General features: G+C 40.5%; 1 protein-coding gene across 1 annotated transcript in view; it reads left to right on the top strand.

The window, feature by feature from the left end:
* The first annotated feature begins 1,904 nt into the window (after positions 1 to 1,904).
* The window catches only part of APBB1IP (amyloid beta precursor protein binding family B member 1 interacting protein), a 66,911-nt gene continuing 49,052 nt past the window's right edge, over positions 1,905 to 19,763 (top strand). The window contains exons 1-3 of the mRNA XM_005480336.4: positions 1,905 to 2,134; positions 16,107 to 16,178; positions 18,204 to 18,291. Of these exons, the coding sequence (XP_005480393.2) occupies positions 16,107 to 16,178; positions 18,204 to 18,291 (160 nt within the window). The 5' untranslated portion in view covers positions 1,905 to 2,134. The remainder of the gene's footprint in view (positions 2,135 to 16,106; positions 16,179 to 18,203; positions 18,292 to 19,763) is intronic.

Raw genomic sequence — 19,763 nt, 5'->3', positions numbered from 1 at the left:
AATTCTGGAGGAGAGCAGGCAGAATGTAGGGCTGGAATTCAGGGGAATGATTCTGCTGCACATTCATTTCATCTGACAGAAAACAAATTAGGAAGCTTTACTTATTTCCACCTCCTCTTCCCACAGACTTTGCTTTCTCTAACATTAGAACACACACTGTTAATCAAGTCTGTATCTGCTGTAGCATTCCCCCCACCCTATGTATATGTGATGGCCTCCACCCATCCCAGTGGAGCACAATCGTCATGCTCCTGGACACAAACCAAAAACTGCATAGATAGCACTTAAGATTTTCTGGAATTTCTGTTCTTTTCTTTTGCTTTCTTGAGGTATGCTATTCTTATCTCAACTGTTCCTCTTATAGTCAATGCCAGGTGAGCTTTGGAGAGCTGCAAAATATATGCAAATATATTGCAAATGTATGCAAATACTGCCATTCAGCTCTCTCAGCCTTTTTCAGGATATTTGGAGAGGACAGGAACAAATCTAGAGACAAAGCAAACAAAGGCTACTTTTACAAGCAGAATAGATGTTTTCTATATTATCTTAACAAATATTTTGGTTATGTATTTAACAACAGCTAAATAAGTGTGAAACCACCAGTGTATTCAGGGTGTGACCATGTTATTGGTAGGTCACATACAGAAATAAAAATATACTTTCTGACAATAAAATGCACATTCAATATTACTCCTTAATACATGCAGAGTGTTCAGTGCTCAATTGCCAATGAATCTTTTGAAATTACTTTCTTTGGTACCATAATGATACCAAAAATTCAAAAGGAGCAACTGCAAATAAAGTCAGCAAACACAATATGCAGTATCCATGGAATCTCAGACTCCCTAGTTCCTCAACTAATAACTAATAGTTTAATAACAATTTCCATGATTTTACAAATGCTGTTTGCCAAATTTAGATGTATTTTCCTGAGCCTGGCCAAAAATGAAGCTCTGACCTCACTAAAGACTCTGGTAAATTTTAGCCAGTGAAATAATTTGAAATAATTCGGGCAGAACAATGCACTTTTTCCTAAATGCATTCTTAAATATGGTTGAGCTGTCTCAGCTGGATTTTTTCAAAGCAATTGCCCCTCAAAGCATTGAAACATATTTGCTGTGCAAAACATAGTGGTAGTTTAAAATGCTACCATCCTTCTGCCATAATTATTTCATCTCCAGCAGTGTTGGAGGAATGAAACACAGGATTTCTTGGCCACTTTGGAGCAAAATCTGGAATTTTAATACAAATTTCCAATAAACACAAGAGTAAGCTGAACTAACTGGTGACTTCTCTAAACTGAAGTAACAGAAGGAGGCGATGGTGACATCTTTGCCTTTTTTCACTACACTTCTCTGTCATTGCTTTAGATATAGAAGAAAAATATCTGCTAAAAGCATTGTTTTGGCAAAGTTGTAGGTACCAAAACCAGGATTTTGAATCAAGAGAGAGTTCTATTTTCACACGGCTTGCAGTAGGCAAAATCTCTCTTAAACTTGGTGACATCAATGCTTCCAAGGTCACACTGAATTTTCTGACACTTGTTCTATAAACTTCAGATGGAAACGTCTCGATTATTTTTTTCCTCCCCAACTTTTTATGTAATATAACGCGTTATAAAATCATTCCTGCTCCGTCAATAAAATCTGAATACCCTTCAAGGCAGCCTTTTCCAAAGGTACGAAGTGACAAAAAAATGCCATGAAAGCAGTTAGAGAAGTGCCTTGCACGTTAGAGAAGATGTAGAGTCACTAAAAGGAGCGGGGAAATAAACTCAAATCTGTTTGAAAACCCGAGCGCGCCTGACAGCGCTGTCCAGCCGAGAGCGGCCGCGGGAAAGGAGCACAAGGGCCGGGCAGGCCGGGCTGGGCTGGGCCGGGCTGGGCTGGGCTGCTCGGTCCGGCCGGGGTTTGCCCGGGGGACTCGGGGCCGCCGCCTGTGGCCGGGCCGGGCCGGGGGCGGAGGGAGGTGCTGAGAGCTCGGCGGGGCGGCCCCACTTCCCTCCAGCAGCGCCGGGCCCCGCTGGGCTGAGCTGAGCTGAGCCGAGCCGAGCCGGGCCGGGTCGGGTCGGGTCCCGCAGAGCCGCCCTGCGCCTCCTCGCAGCCTCCGGAGCCGCCGCCGCCCGCCCGCCAAGGTAAAGCGGGCAGGGAGGGAATGCGGGACCCCTGAGGGCACAGCGGGGAGGGAGGTGCGGCAAAGGCCGCTCTGGCTCTGGGCAGGCGGGGGGAGTCCCAGAGGGGACAGCCCCGCACACGGGACAACCCCGCACATCGCGCTCCCTCCCCTCGGGACCGGCCTGGCTCCGGCGGGCTGTGCGGGACCGTGCGGGTGCGCGCTGGGTCCCGGTGCCGGTGGTTCCCCTCGGCGGGGTTAAGCCGGGTCACACCTTCCCTGTGCCCCCTCCCTGGGGGAAGTGAGCCAGGGGTTGATCATTGCAAGGCAGGGGTGCCAGAGCTTCCCCGAGGCCGGTGGGGATCCCGAGGGATGCTCAGTGCCCCGTTTCAGGGTCCGCCTTGGGAAAGGGAAGGCAGGCGGGAGAGAGCTGCGGACCAAGAGAATACGGTGTATTCTCTTGGTCTCTAATCAGTCTTAAACTGTAGAAGGTGGTGCTGTCGTGGCCAAACAGTCAGGAGAGACTTCTAAAGAGCACAGTTTACATCTCTCTGCTGGTGGTGGTCTTTGGCCACGTGGTGTGGGGAAAAGCTTTTTTTGTGTCGCCTGATTCAGAGAGCGTCCATCCCGCAGGATACCCTCAGCTGAATGCCACGGGGAAGTAACTGAAATGCAATCACCACAAGCTTGGAGTGGTTTTTCAATCCCTCGTGCACCAAAAAGAGAAGTTATTAAATCCATTCATTATCACACTGGGAAGAGGTGTCCGGTGGTGTCTTTTAGGCAGCATACGATCCAGCTGCCTAACGATCTTAACTGTCGTTAAAAATTTGTTGCAGGAATACAGCCTACAAACAAAATAAGCAGGGTTCCACCAAACTAGCAGCTTAACTTTTTGACTTTTAAACTTCTCACTTACTGCCCGAGATGACTCTGGTTCTGTGAATAATTTGGCTCCAGTTTGTCTCTCCCTGTCAGAACTCCAGTTTGCAGAACTTGGGCAGTCATTTTTCCTCTTTGGTTCTAGTTCCTCTTTATGAATTACATGACGTGTGTGTTTTCTCATCTCTTTCAAACCTGCTTCCATGTTATTTCACATATGAAATTTGTTGATTTTACCGTTGATCAATTACCCTGCTGCTGCACAACAGTGCAGTAAACGTGGTTGGGCTGGATGTAGTCCGTCTGTGTCATTAGAGACAAATAGGTAAGCCCCAATGCTCCAGAGAGCTGTGCTATTGACCTGCTCCACCTGTGCAGTCTCCTAATCATTTGTGCCCACTAAATCTACAATTTATTTTTTTTTTCTGGTAACTTTGTAAAGAGTATGAATTTTGGTTAAAACTTGCTGTCTTAAACAGAATGTTTAACTTTTTGCTGAACCTCTTCAGTTCTGTTCTCCTTAGCTTTCTAAGGAGACTATTACATTTAATTGTACTTAATCCTTTGAGCAAGCATTGCTTAAAAATTGAAATAATTTGGTTTGAAATATGGCATACAAATGTCTTTGAGAGGTTGAATCAATGGAGTATTACAAATAACTGAGTAGTCCTTGTTTTATTCTCAGAAAATTCTGATCCATCTGAGAACACAACTGAAAAAATGTACTATCTCTGAAAGGAACATTTAATCATTCCCCGTGACTTCTCTTTCCTTTAAAAATACTTCCTGTGGGTATTACAGACTGTTCTGGTGTTTGGAGGCAGAAGGACTGATGGTTCAGTGTAATTATTGAGTAAATTGTGTTTAATTGTTCATGCTGGAATTTGTGATTATTGGTGTGTAGTATCCTCAAGTAGGGTATGATGCTTTTGAAGTGCTTGTTTATTTTGTTATCAAGTGTGTTTATTACAGCAAAGTTTGGTTTTTTTGCAGGTCAAAAGTCACTATATTTGGTCAGTGTCTAGTAGATCACATGCCATAGCTCATGTACCTGTAAATCAGGTGTAACCTTGATTTTTTTTGTAATTTATAAAGAGACTAACACGTTTGATAGGGTAACAAACAATCCATGGGAACATGGATTCTTTTTAAAGCATGCTTCTGTTCCAGAGGTTGCTTTACAGAAATGTAGCTGAATTTTGTTTTCCTGTATATCATTAGGATATCAAGGCCCTTATTCTTTCCTGCTCTCTTTGCAAACTACATGGGTTTTCCTCTCTCACAGACTATTTTTTCCATCTTTAGTTGCAGTATATCTTGATTGTTTTGTTGTGGGTCAGTCTGACCTGTTCTGATGATGACTTCCCATGGTCAGGTGCTGATCTGGGGTTAAAGTGAAAACAAGATCTCTTATTTGCCTGCAGCAATATGGAAGTTTTAGCCTTCCTTTGGAAGGTCTCTAGTGACAATGGTAACATGCATCCATGCAGACCTTCCAAAGCACTTCTTGGGCTTTAGAGGCAGGACTCTCCTCATCCAGCTGTAGACATGAGCATCTGAGTCACCTTTACAGTCTCTTACACAGAGAGATAGATACTGCTAAACCTTGCTTTGGTGGCATGGTTTTAGGCCCTATAAAATTGTCTTCCTTTCCCTTCATTGTCTAAAAAGAGGTTAGGACAACCACGTCAGATGCAGATATCATAGAAATGCAATCATGTCTTTCCATGATTAGGAGTGTTCCATGGCTCTTGGAAAAACAGGCATTTAGGGCATTTCCTTATTGTCCAGCCTACTGATCCCTAGCTACCCTAGATATTACCAGTAGAGCTACCAGTGTAGAAGATATATGTTGTACTGTGAAAGAAACTGGCTGCTATGTTCTCCTCAAGTTTCTGTAGGACACTTTTGAGCAACTACAGCAGCATATATGTTCCTCACACCCCTCAGTTTCAATTTATTGTATTGCTTTTGGGTTTTGAATGAAAAGGAAGCACAGATGACTTTAATCTGACTTAAAATTTTACTGTGCGAATTCACAAACTAGTTTGGTAATGATAGTTCAAAAATGTTAGGTTTGTCATTAGTTTCAAAGACTTTTTTCCAGTAAAGTGACCTTTCAAATTTGTGACCTAATTGCTCTCATAATTTTTTGCTGCCAGGAGCTACTCCAGCCTGCATGCAGCTCTGTTTCTTCCTGTTGAACATTGATTCAGCATGCTATGAATTTAGGCTCAAATAGATAAGGACTAAAATCATTAAAAGTATTAGGAGTATTTTGGGGAGTAGATGCATTATGAATCCTAGAAGAAGGACGACCTTCAGTGTATATACAAAACAAATTTTTCTCTGCTGCTCCATTTAGAAATGCAAACAAAATCATATCTGATAGAAGTTTTGCACTGGGTACATCTCAGTGCATTTCCATTTTTGCTTTCACTCTGTGATCTAAAGCAGCGGATGTACAAGTGTGCCATGTGACATCAGTGTTGAGGGATAAAACTCTCTGGGTCTGCCATCAGTGATGAGCACACCCCGCATGGTTGGTGTCACTACCAACAGAAAGTCCTCAGTTGTCCTCAGACAATCCATCTGATAAAGGAAATATTTTGGTGAAAATCGTGTCATTGTACTTGTCAGGGAGAGTGAGGATGGAAGGGGAGCAAATCTGCCTTTAGCAGCATTGCTGGTCCATCAAGCATAGAGAGAATCACTGGGAGCTGAAATCAATCACACAGGCATTCACTGGATGCTTTTGCTGATAAAAATGGCAAATTACCATTGGAGTCCCCATTTTTAGGCAAAATGATGTGTCTGCCTCAAAGGGAACTCACCAGGAAAGTTATGAAGCTCAGCAGAATGTTTATTTAAACTGTTGACATCAAGTCCATGTTGGCAGCAATGAAAACGTGCTCCTTGGTGGCCTTAGTTGATGCATTTTGGTTCTCTCACTGCATCTTCAGGTAATCCAGACTGCAGAAACATCATTACTTCTGCATCAGAGCAAGATTTTGATGTACTTTTGAAGATTTTTCTAGTATATTCTAACAGTGCTGGAAGGCCCCATTCCCTCACTTGCTATGGGGATTTCATTGAAATCCCCATAAATAAGAAGGATTAGCAGCCCAAAAATATTTTTGGAAGGTGATTTTTTTGTCTGTCTGATTGCAAATTAAAAAAAAAACAAACCCAAGACAAAAACACACACAAAAATACACCCCCAGTCAAATAGACATTACTGTTCTCTTTGCTTTTTGATGAAATATTGTCTTTGAAATATCTGCTGTAATGTGCCTTGCAGGTCGTAAGTACCTGAGATAGCCTTGACCAAGCAAGAATATGTGCCAAAACCATGAACACAGATAACATTCACAAATATTTGTTGTGGTCACAGCTTAGTTTTGTCCCTTAATGATCATATCCTCATGGGGAAGGTGACAGACCTAATGTTTCAGACAGCAAATACTAACGAGCCAGTGGTTTTGGATGCCAGTTCTAGGAAGGAATCCATCACAAGCTTAATTGCAGTTCTGTCCCGTGGGAACTATGTTCTTACATGGAATCCAGCAAAACCTTTCATATCTGTCATTAGATTGGCCTTTTTTGTCTCCCCTGTGTCATGATGGAGTTGCTGTGACTAGATCAGCATTGTTCCATCCCTCCTCCACTTCTGAGGGAAAAAGAGAGGGAGGCAGTGACATTTCCTTCTCATGGAAAACCTTAGAGAAATCTAAGAATGGAAATGTCACAAGGTTCTTCTGCTCTTGGTGCATTTTCTTCTCATGACTGTTTCTTTGTGCAGTTCAGGGCTCTCTGGGTTGTGACAAAGCAACCACTGCCATAACAATACAATGTCCTCTCTGTGGGGACTGCAGGCTTCCACTTTTCCTTACACATCTTCATCTGAAACCTGCTGCTTAAAGCATGTAATCACTGCATTGTATAGACTGAAAGAAGCAAATTTGCTAGGTGAAAAGTTGGCAGTGAGCCTTGGAATTGTACCTGACACTTCAGTCAGTAGTAAAACTGAGATTTATAAAAAAATCTTCATTTAATTTTTCTGTTATGCACTATGTTACTGAGCAAGGTACTTTGGTGAAATATCTGTAACTCCATATTAAAACATTACTTGTTTTATTTGATTTTAATATATGAAATTTGTATGAAATAAACAGATGGATTCAATAAATTTTTTTACAAATTTGTCCATTTGCTTCACTCTTACTGTGAGAGCATTTTTTGTTAGTGTATTTTCATTTTTCAGTGTTCCTTTCCCATACCATGTGTGCCATCCCTTAAGCTTTTCTGGCAGTAGTAAGAATATGTGATTATAGGAAAGAAAATGGTGATTTAGAACTTTTGCCAATGAGAGGTCATAGGAATAAATTATTTGTATGGGGAGACAGTTGTGTCATGGACCTTTGTAGCATATCTTGTACTTACCTAGTGGCTCACTGTGGGAGGAAGTGAGTGCTGGAAAAGCTGAACCATTGTCTATCCAGCATAGCAGTTCCTGCACTCAGATTTGACACTGCAATTTTTCTTTCCTTTTTTCCTCTTCCTAAGTTTATGCTATTATTTTCCCTATTCCACACTTTTAACATGTCTTGATTCTTTTGGGAATTGAGGAGGGGAGGATTTTTCTCTCATTTTACTCCTCTGTATGCCTTCATCTCTCATCTGTGGGCTTCCTTGTCTACTGCATTCTGCTTGTTAGGCAGTCTATTAATGTGGGATCAGCCTACTTCATGGACTGTGAAGCTAAACATCAAAATTACAGTATTGTATTTTGCTGACAATTGTTTAAAGTACTCTTGTTGTCATCTAAGTTCTGGAAAGCAGTGTTGGGTAACAGGAAAAAAAAAAACAGGAAGGAAAACATTGCACCAACATCAACAAACTACAGATTATGGGAAGGAATGTGGAAACTATAAATTTCTGTTACTCAGGGTTACATTACTCTTCTGCTATTCTGCCCTGCCATCATGGCAGGTTCTGAGGTTCTGATACTGAGTTCTGATAACTTGTATGTCTGAAGTTGTCTATACCTGAGTAGAGCTGAAGTAGACATGTTGTCAGCTCAAAATGGATGAGCCTGGGTAAGCTGGTGGTTCATGAGCTCAGGGGGCTCACTTCCACCAAGCCTTCTGCCTTTTCCAGGAGAAGATGTGTTGGCAGAATGGAAATATTGTTTCTGTGTGCCATTAGTCTGGCACAGAATAGGGAATTGGTTTTTTTACCAGTCTGGGTGAGGGCATAGGGCTGAAAATATGTCTTCTCCTACCATTTTATTCTGTGCAGTTTGCCCTGTTTGTATGGCACATGAGGAGAAAGTCCCCAGTCTGGACCATTCTGCAGTAAATAATTCTGTGACAAAAGGAAAAGAAGATGCCAAAACTGTAGCTGTATTTCTATAATGCTCTTAGACCCAAAAGCCAGACTGAAGCAAATTGACTGATGTGAGGATACTGTATAAAAATGAACTGAAGTGGCACTGTTTTGATTTCCATAGAAACAATTCCCTTTGGGAGCTGACAGGAAGGTACAAAGTGCAGTTCTGGTACATAGAAATTGCTCCCAAGCTTTCTCCTCCTTGCAAATGTGCTTTACACCGGGTTGGTTTCCCCCCACCACCACCTTTCATAAGGTGCTTTTAACTCACAGTTCTCCAGCTGCTTGAGTATATTTGGGTCACATTTTCTGGAGCCCAGGATCCAGACTGTGTGTGTGCCTGAGAGTTACTGGGGAGAGGATCTTAGTGAGGAGTCTCACACCCAGCCTGCACGCCATATCCCTATTTTGCTAACCCCCTCCTCTGGCCTTGGGTAACTTCTTCCTTACATACTGTGAGTAAGCTTTTAGTCCCTTGTTCCCTTCAGCTTCACTTTAGTGAACCTCAGTGACCAATCTTGCCATCCTGCCTCCCTCAGAACAGAACCCACAGCTGCTTCTCCCAGACACCACTCTTGACAAGGCTGTTAAAAAAAAAAATTGTGTTTGGGGCAGTGCATGGGGGGAAGGTGGGGTCCGTCACAGAGGTGATGGATGCTGAGGCTGCAGCATCTGGAGGATGGCCTACACTCAACATCCTGTAGTGCTTTACAAACATATTAGATGTCTGTCTGTCTCTCCCCACCCTCCTTACCCCCTGTGTCTCTCTCTCTGAAAATGGAGTACTCAAATATCACTGGAAAAGATGGCATAGGAGTTCCTGTAGTGTTTATTATTATCATCTTGGCAAATAAGTGTCAAATACAACTGCTGCCATAATTTAAGTGAAACAGTGTAGTTTTCAGGTCTGTGAAATCTGGGACTTTCTGAGACTAATAAAGACTTTTTTCAAAATCAGTCCTCACTGCAGGTTTGTTCCTGTCTGTGTATTTCCAAAATGGCAAAAAAACGAACAAGTTTTCAACAGGTTTAATTGTACAAATGACATAGTTAAAATTTATGTGAAACATGAGTAGGATCTGTAATTCTGGGGTGCTTTTATCTAACCATGTTTGTGTTTACCTCTGGGTAGGTGATTCTGGAATTAGTATAATGTGAGTTCTAGTATTCCATGTTAACATTAGAGTAGGACTCTCTTGATTGTATTTATCTACCACTTTAATGTTAATCCAAAGCCAAATTTCATGTATTTATTATCTAATAAGGATACTTTGCAGTTGTACAGTCTTCCTGAAGCTATTTGTGTTTTAGTGTGTCACTTTTATTCCCTCATGAATGGAGTTACAGCGTGTCACACCATCCCTGAGATAAATGTGCAGTGTAACTTCAGCTGCAGATAAGCCTACAGTTATTGGCACACCACATTTCCCTGAAGAATAGTGAATATTAGCAAAAAACTGCTTTCAGAATTATCAGTGTATGCAAGCTTTTCATTGGAAAATACTGTGCTTATCAGTGATAGGCAACTACAGTGCTGGAAGCAGTCTAATTGCTTTTGATCCATGCTTTTCAAAATATGAGCTAGTGTTAAAGCAGAAGAGAGTTACAGAGTCATGTCATGTACGTAAGAAAGAGGAAAGTCAACATTCTAATTACCAAATCTGCTTGTGATTTTGAAACATTGAGGCCAGCGACCATTTCCGTTGTACCAGTCCAAAACTTCAATTTCCATTTGTAGTATCTACTAGAATTAGTAACTGATTGGATCATGTTCCTCCAGGCTGGAGTCTGCAGAGACAGATGTTCTCTTGTCCTTTGCTTCATAAAAGTGGGCCTAAATGTCTGTTAAGGATTTTTTCCTAGATGTGATGAAATAGCTGGTTAAGGAACTTCCATCCTGCCTCATTTAAGTATATGAGAGACGTGGGTCGTATGAGATTTTCCTTGACATCTAGCTGTAAAATCACTGTGAGGAACAGTTAGATCTGTTTCAGACCTGCAGTCCATCTGGCCAGAAGGTTATCCCCAGCAGTGACTGGCATCATGTACTTCAGAAGGAGGCAAGAAATCTCATGCTGGAAGGTTTGGGGTAACCTGTCTGTCGTGAAAGCTTTATTCTGGTTCCAGATTGGTAGAGTCTTTATTTTAGGTCTTAAATCATGAGGTTCATTATCCTTGCCTGAAGCTCTCTGCTGTACTAGCACTTCTAGCTACAACTGCACGTAGAGAAAACCAACTCATCTTGCTTACTCACCAGTTTTGATGATGAGTTTCACAGTTACACCTTGTGTGTTTCCCTGGAACAGTTATTTGTTCTTTCATTTACTACCCCATTGAATTTGTGTTGTAAGTCAGGATGAAATGGTGCCTCAGTAACTTTCCCCTAGGTTTTGGTGCATTTTTTTGATCACACTAGTTTCATATCTGCTTTCTGTGACAATCAGTTATTCTCTTTCCAGCTTTTCACTTTATGGTGGGACTCTGTCACTTTCATCATGCTTCCCTAGTTTTCCTCCATCTTCTCTCTTTGCTGTGGGATTATCTACTTTGTGTAGTTTGTAGTATACAAGGATGAATCTCTGATTTGAGCAATTTACTCCTCAGGGAGTCTCTCTAAAATATTAAAGATTTTTTCATTCCACTCCAGAAAGCATTTAAGCATTAAGCAATAGCAGGAGGTTGCTGTGCTGTTAGTGGTCACCTGGGCAGTGAAACTGTTCATTTTGGTGGTCCTGGTACTCTGACATTTACGCTCTGTAGTGCAGAGACCAGGACCTGAAGGTGTGCTTTTGATGTTTCTGTGTGACTTGTCAAAATATACTTCATGTATTTTTATCTCTGCTACTTACGTATGTGGCAGCTTAAGAATAGCAACAATACTTTGAATGTGTCTGTAACACACCAGCTCACCAGATCACTAAGTGGGCTGATTCCTGATACTGTTCATAGCAAAAATCCATTCTAAGTCTTTATCTTCTGACATCGTGGTGTTCCTCATTCCTTTTTTGTTGTAGCCCTTTGGTTAAACTGCACCAACTCTACTGAGTTGCAGAGATGATAATTGGTGTTTGCTGCTCAGTTTCCCAGAGCTTTGTGCTTTCCCCAGTGCAGAAGCCTTTTTACTGTGTAACTTCCTGTGTTAACTTCATCTTGCTGTGAGCAGGGGCTAGCTTTGAGTATTTCTCAGAACTGTCAGATTCTAAAATACTGACAGTTCAAACTTTGCTTGGTATAGTACCATATCTGGGGTTTTTTTTATGTACACTGTATGGTCACTTTTTCAGATTTCATTTCATTTTTAAACAGCGCTGTTTTTTTCTTGGGTGGTTGGTTTGTTTTGTTGTTGTTTTTTTTTTTTTTTAAGCAAGGTGAATTTTTTACCACTGGTTTTGGTATACAAACTGTGGAGTGTTAAAGATTCTATCAAAGAATTCAATTTCCTGTCTAAATTGGGAAGATAAAAAAAATTAATACATCAAGTAGTTCTGCGGAACTTCTGTTAAATAGTAGGGTAAATTAATGAGTCAATATTTATCTATTACATAAACTAAAAGTGAGACTCATTGGTAGTTAGAATAGGAAGCTGATGAGAAAATGTCCCAATCTCTTAGATATGAAAAAGATAGGAGTATTAAATAAAACAAAAATTTTTTAAAAGTTTTTTATAGGAGTTTAGTGAACATTTGAGAATGTGAAAAGGGCAGAAATAAAAAACAAGGAGTACTTTTAACTAAGGCATCAGTTTGAAAACCAGTCACTTTAAAAATACGTTACATTTCACATATATGGCTTCCCACAAGGCCCTTCTCAGCTTGGGGTTTTTGGTGTTTTGTTTTTTGTTGGGTTTTTTTTGTTTTTTTTTTTTTTGTGACAACCACAATTTCTTCATTTTATTTAAATTCTGGTTTTTTTTCTCTTCCTTCTCTTTTCTCTTTCTTACCTACATGGCATGGCTCTGTAACTCTTTTTTTCTCCGCTTAAAATCTTATGCGTAGTCTGGGAAACTTAAAGTACTGTTCTGTTTGGTTAGGGTTTTTTTCTGTTTGATTTATTGTAGTCAGTAGTGATTTTAAGAGTTCTTAGTATGAGTACAGAATAAAGAAAACCCTGATGGAAAAGTTACAGTAGAGTAGGACTGGGTATGAAGCTCAGTATTCTTCTGGGCACTTTGCTAAATCTTTTCCTTTGTTTTGTTAATACACCTACACATTTCATCTTGAATTTGTGGTTTGAATAAGTTCAAGGCTATTTGTAAAATTCAGAAAAATTTGCTGATCCAAAATGCAGCAACATCCAACAGGATAATTTCCAAATCTGCAAGTTTTCTTATCTGTTTCTTCTATTGTGGCAATCAAATAAAATAAATGGATATAAGGGGAGAGAAGAAGAGTGTATGGACAGTCTTCTGCAATTCCATGTCATGGTGGACTCATATTACCATCTTAAGTTGTTCTGGCTCTTGGCAAGATCTTTAGTGAATATGTAGAGTTCTTATGCTAATTTAATAGATAATTCAGTGTATTTTAACATAAAAAATTTTCAGCATGTTTGTTGATTATGATAACAATTTTGTCTTCCTAAACCACATCAATAAAAATTCAAGAGAAAATAAAATACCAGTACAGGCAGTGGCTTGATGACAACATGACTTTATCTTTTTTGTTTATGTTGTTAATTACTGAGGAGGGTCCTTAGGTTTGATTTTTACCCTTTTAGACAGTTCTTACTACTCCTCATGATAAGAACTTGCAACTGGTAACAACTCAAGTAATTTTTTTGCCATTTTTATATTTCTATTCTGTAAAAATATAGTAAAGGAGGATTTCAGTTTGTCAAAAGAACTTGTATGGGGATCTTTTCCTGAAAGTTGATGTAGCTAGTGCTTAAAAAAATCTACTGGAACTGATAAGATTTCCTTAGAAGATATTTTGATCTCCTAAATCAGAAAACAGGAAAACATAAAATTATTCAGCACTATTTAAACACTGATGAGATACTTGTCAGTATGAAGTGCTGCACCATTTTTTGTCACATAACAAATGTGTCTTCACTCTGCCTGATCAAATAAGTGCCATTTGATCTAGCCTTTCTATGGAAATTGATTCTCCAAGTGCCAGGTGTGTAGGAAGCTACACAGCTGTTGATCCAAATAAATTAATTAAGATTCAGTAATGATATGCCACCAGCATAGAGCTGAGTCTACAAAACCAGGATGTTGCGTACAAGGCTCTGTGTGAGAAGCGTGATACAGAGAGAGTGAGCCATCCCGTGTGGATGTGTCAGCTGGAAAGGAAGCAGATAAGTTGACTTTAACTCTCCACACACTCAGTCCTGTGTGATGTCTGTTCCTTGGGCAGAGCTGTGCAATTTCCACGTCTGGGCTAGGATTGCCCTCAGCTCTGTCAACCACATCCTATTAAAATGTCTTTAAGAGTATCCACTTCCCAAATCTTTAAGTCTTTTATTTCTGGGATATGAGAGAAATGTGAAAGTTCAGTTCTTGGTTGTCTGTGCCTTGTTTAGTTACATCACAGTTCTCAAAAAGCAGATACTTATTTTAGCGTTTAGTGACCTTTATTATTTATCCATGGAATAGTTACATGAATCAAGATGCTCTATTAAAGGAAAAACATTAAGACTGAAGAACAGGAAACTTGCTGGTTTCCTTCTCTTACCAGTCTTTATAGTCATTAGAATTGTCCTCAGTTGATTGCTTTTTTGCATCAGCCTGGTTCTCATCTTGTAAGGTGCTGTGGTTGGTTGCCTTTGGCTGGCTACCAGGTGCTTACCAAGGTGCTCTATCACTTCCCCTCCTCAGCAGAACAGAGAGAGAAATTACAATGAAAAGCTCATGGATTGAGGTAAGAACAGGGAGATCACTTTCCAACTACCTTTGAGCAAAACAGGCTCAACACAGGGAAATTAAATTAATATATTGCCAGTTAATAAGATGGTAGGATACTGCAAAATAAAAAATGAATAAGATCTTCACCCCACCCTTCCCTTCTTCCCAGGTTCAGCTTCACTCCCAACTCTTCTACCTCTTCCCACTCAAGTGGCACAGGAGGATGGGGAGTGGGGTTTGCAGTCAGTTCATAATACTTTATCTCTGCTGCTCCTTCCTCTTACACTGCTCCAACATGGGGACCTTCCCAAGGGAGACAGTCCTTCATGAACTTCTTCAACCTGGTATCTTCCCCCAGGCTGCATTTCTTCAGCAGCACTTCCAGCCTGGATCCTTCCCACAAGGTGGAGTCTTAGAGGGGCAGCCTGCTCCGGTGTGGGTCCTTCACGGGGTCACAGGTGCTACCAGAAAACCTGTGCTCTGTGGGCTCCTCTCCACAAGCTGCAGTTCCCTCCAGGAGCCTGCTTCAGTGTGGCACACCGTGGCCCTCACCTTCATTCAGGGCAGGAGGACCTCCACAGGCTGCAGTGTGGATATCTGCTCTGGTGTGGTCCCTCATGGGCTGCAGGGGAACAACCCCTGAGCTGCATCATGGGCTGCAGGGGAATCTCTGCTCCAGCATCTGCAACAGATCTCCCTCTTTCAATACTGACCTTGGGGTCTACAGGGTTATAGTGCTTATATTTCCCACTGCTCTTTCACAGCTGCTGTGCAGCATTTTTTACCCTTTCCTAAGGCCACAGAGGTGCCACCAGCATTGCCAATGGTCTCAGCTTTGGCCAGCACCAAATCTTGGAGCCACCACGAACTCCTGTCCCTGTCTGACATGGGGAGGACTTCCTTCTCACAGAAGTCACCACTGCAGCCATGCCCCCCTGTCCCCCAAACCTTGTCACAAAATCCAATACAGCTGCACACAAACCCAGAGAGCTGATAGAACGACTTGCATGTTCAAAGTTTGGTGGCCCTAGTTTGAACCCTGGTTTTATGTGTTTAGTACCACAGTTCTCAATCCTTTGCAGGCTTGAGCCTCTTCATAAAATGATGTTTTTAGTCCTTGTCTCTAGTAGCAATTCCATGGCAAATACCCTTTTACTCTGCTGCTTTCCCTGCAAAAGAACAGATTTATGAGGAAGAGGATTATTACAGAAGCTGTGTCTTCCCCACAGCTGAGCACCACTGGTGTGGGATCCTGTCCTCACACTGCCCTCTTGCAGCAGCCGCTGCCATCAATGGTCATGTAGCATGTACCCATTTCCCTTGTCTGTGTGCTTCCTCACATCTCTTGGGGTTAGGTAAGACTGCAGTTCTCTCAGTGCAGTAATAATTGAAAGAAAAAAGGAGAAATATTGAGCCAAAAAGTTGGTCATGTAACCATAACCTGATAACATTCAATAAATTCCTGTAGTATTAGTTACCTAAGCCAAAGAAAAAAGGCTTTCAAGATGAAACAGTAAGGAATTTCCCAACATCAAACTTCGTTTGCCTCTCTCTCACAGGCTGCATTTTTTTATGTTTAAGATACAACCATGGTTTATTAGCAGGTGACTTTGTTTAAAATGTAAATGATAAAAGGAGGTAGTTGGAACTTAGCACAAATCTGAAGTGTGTGTTTTAGCATGTACAGCCTCAGGGTTCTGAACTCTTAATAGATACTTCTGAGGTATACATTCAGGGTTTGCAAGTCATGAGCAATTGTTTTAAGGTTATTTGTGAACACAATATAAAAAAGCACTGTGTGTCTTCTGTTTTTGGCCATTACTGGCTGTGAAATTAACTGAAATGAACTTCTTGTTTCTGGTGGGGTTTTTTTCAGATGGAGCAAACCTGTGATGATATAGATGAAATGTTCAGCAATTTACTTGGGGAGATGGACATGCTGACTCAGGTAAATAATTATTTTTTTTCCATCAAGATTAGAAAAGTAGCTATTATGTGTTAGGGGAAAGAGGGAACTGTTCTACGTTTTTCATGCACTTCCACTCTGAATAAATGCAGTTACGTTGTTGTGGTAAATCTTCAACTAAATTTCTCTGCTTGAAAGTTAAAACAATTGCCCCAAAGAATAAGGTCATATCAGTACAGGGTAGGTTGTTAAAGAGATCTAACTGCTTGTGAAAGACATTTTCTAAAAAAAAAAAAGAAAAAAACAGTCCAGCAATTTAAATTCCTCTGGATTTGATCCAAAGAAATTAAAGGATTTTGTGAAAACAGGAAGAGTTTGAGTCTGAATTTTCAGGTATGAATGCTTAGCATGCATGGGTAAATGGGATATAGCCTAAGTGTCAAATGTGAACTTTGGAAATGAAAGCAACATTTTGAATATATGTTTAAAGGATTCTTTAGATATGGCAAAATATTAAGCTGCAGTGAGGGTGGCATTCAAGAATTCATGCAGATTTTGTTCCCAATGCAGAATACACTCTTGGGAGTATAAAACAGCATGAGCCATTTTCTAAAGCTCTAATCATTAAATACTTCCTGTAAAAGCTGACGAAAGGAGAGTTTTTATTTCTAGGAAAAAAAATCTACAAAGGGAATATATTTGTTGTATTTTAATAAATGAATGATTGAAAACACTTAAGTTGTCATCTTGGATGTGTGAGTTTGGTTACAACCCCTGTTTGGAGGGGGTCTTTCTTCTTGATGAATGCCAGCGCTTGACAAAATAAATACCAATAATTCTGAGGCACAGAATAGAAGTTGTGTTTAAACTGGGTGAAAGCCAAGATTTCACATGGTGTTGTTAGCTGTCAAATCACAATACCTTGTCCCTCGGTAGCCTTTCTTCTCTTTAGGGCTTTTTGTAGATGTGCATATATTTATTTCATGTATTTATATATCTATGGAGGGATTTATGGTAATCTCATTTCATTATTATGCCTTCAAAAGAACAAAAGACTGCTTGTGATAAATTTTACCTCCTCAGACTGGGCACAGCAGTGTTACGAGAGCAGTGGTGCAAAGAGTGTAAGAGAGTGAGTCTCTTGTCTCTCAGCTCCCCGGTGCAGCACTGGGTGGGACGGGGTGATCCTGAAATTGGGACAGGCTTCTCTCCTCTCTTAAGTTCTGGCATCACATCTCACATCAGCATGGTGTGGGACAAGCAGGCAGGGGTGTTTGAAAGCCTGAAGACTTGCAGTTAGCTGAACTGGATCTGTTAATTCCCTCAGACTCTTTACTTTCAAAACAAGACTGTAGATAGCTTTTCACACTCTTTCACCTGTCTATCAGTTCCCAAAGTAAGTGTAAATGATAGAAGCACGCAGAGATACCTCTACATGGTATAACAGGGCTGAAAAAGAAATGAAAATTCAGAATTGGTCTTTTCTGCTGCAAACTAGGAATCTCTATTTACACAGGTTTGCAGTTTACATTGCAGTAGCATGGGGTTTTGTTTGTTGTATTTGGGTTTTGGTTCTTTTCAATCAATAGGAGGAGGCAACAGCTAAGTTTCATTTATAATAGTAAATAAAGCACTCTGGAAAGAAAATGACACTGTGGCTCAAATGTGTACACAACTAAACTCTTTCCACACTCCCCTTCAAAAAACCCAAGGAAGCTGAAAATCAGTCTGGCTTTGCCCACTGTCTCAATTAGAAACAGTCCAGTTCTCTGCTGTTCCCCACACCATGCCCAGGTGGTGCCTGACACGAGTTGCTGCCATCAGCATTGCACTGAGAAGCAGCAAATCCCTTGCCATGACTGTGACACAGTGCTTGAACCCTTGTCCTGGCTCTAGGTAGTCTTCCAGTCCAACATGATCTCAGAAACCAGTGCATGCCATTCTGTTATTGAAAAATAATTTATTTCATTAGATAAATTCGGGTAATTGGTTTTCAAATGTTAATGTATATAATAGTAATTACCATTGCAGTATCATCAGATATCTGTTTTTCTTCTACCTTAACAGAGTTTAGGAGTGGAGACTGTACCACCTTCATGCCCCAAAGTGTCCAACAATGAATTTAGCTTTACAGTTGGTTTTAAAGATTTAAATGGTAAGTAGCTGAATCGACTCTTTCATACCTTTTACACTTGCTTAAAATACCTCACAGCAACAAATGAGAAGAAAACCTTTACATACCCTTGATCAAAAACCCCAAACCAAACAAAAGAACCCTGTTTTGCTGGAGGGGGAGGTATATTTTTGTGTCTCAATTTAGGAAACTTCAAAGGGAACAATTTTTTTGGGACATTACTCAGTTTAAATAGAAGTTAGACTTTTAAAAATGTCTGAGTGTAGAAGAAAACAAAGTTGAGAAGTCTCCCAAATAACTTTCTGAAACGTAACATTTTTAATGCAAGGATTTAACTAGGTGAAAGACAAAGTTCCTCAGTGTGATGTCAGAGCTGCGTAAGAAATTCAGTCCAGTGGAAGTGTCAGCTTCAGCTGCTTCCACTTTTCAGTCCTTATTCTCATTTAGGTTTGCACTGTCACTTTTGCATGTACAGCTGCGTGCTGAGGCTGTATAGCAAACCAAATGAGGGGATTTGTCTGAGTTTTAAGTAAAAACCCTTCCTTTGATTTTGTTTGTGATTGAGTTTTGGGGTTTTTGGGGGGTTTTTTGGGGGGTTTTTTGACTGAGGCCTGGTTGTTTGCATTAGCCTGAGTTGTTTTTTTCCCAGGATCAGTTCCTTGTTGGGCTTCCTAAAGGCTCTATCAGTAAAGAGGGTAGAACTATGTTAATAGAGAGGATCATAAGCCAACTTTCCCACTGTAAAGAAAAACTTATTAAATACTATATTGACATAACAGGGAGAGCAGAGTAAACTGAGATGGCCTAGTGACATGTTCACACTTAGTCTCATGAATTATTATTCTTTATTCGACTATATTAGCATTTTTGAGTATCTAATTCAGTGCTCTCCATCCCTCTCAAAATCTCACTTAAATGTTTTCCCAGTTATTTGGTTATTTATTTCTTAACTGGACTCTTTAAAGGTATTTAAACTACTGACTCTGTTCAATCTTAAAGAACCCTTTTCTTCTAGAAAGCTAAAGCATCTTACCGTATATCTTTATACCATGGCTGGTTCAAACAACCACAAATTACATGTGGAGTTCTGGTATAGGATTTTATTTTCTACTCTGTCAGAGTAGAAACCAGAAAGAAAAAGTTACAATGTTTCTATCTGGTTTATTAGTCTCTTTTAAAAGATACTTTTTTCTTTGTTCCTTGCTTAAAGGAGCCTCAAAGGCATATGTCACAGATCACACAATTATTGCTGTGCTGCAGATGATACCATGCAGTTTCTTGTCTCTTAATATTCTTTGATTCTGCTTCATTTTAATTTTTGGGTTGTCGAACAGCAATAATACATGGAGATACTCTTGATCTAGGCCTCAGTTACAAGGTTTGTTGTGTGCTGTTCCAGAACTTGCTAAGCATTTACGTATTGTGCTCACAGCCTAATGGGAGCTCATGGAATTTCTTGCATTCATATCAATAAGCCTGAACCCAGTGACCTT

This window comes from Zonotrichia albicollis, chromosome 1, assembly GCF_047830755.1.
Source record: "Zonotrichia albicollis isolate bZonAlb1 chromosome 1, bZonAlb1.hap1, whole genome shotgun sequence".
In the NCBI taxonomy this organism is placed as follows: domain Eukaryota; kingdom Metazoa; phylum Chordata; class Aves; order Passeriformes; family Passerellidae; genus Zonotrichia; species Zonotrichia albicollis.
This window is presented reverse-complemented; position numbering and strand designations above follow the sequence as displayed.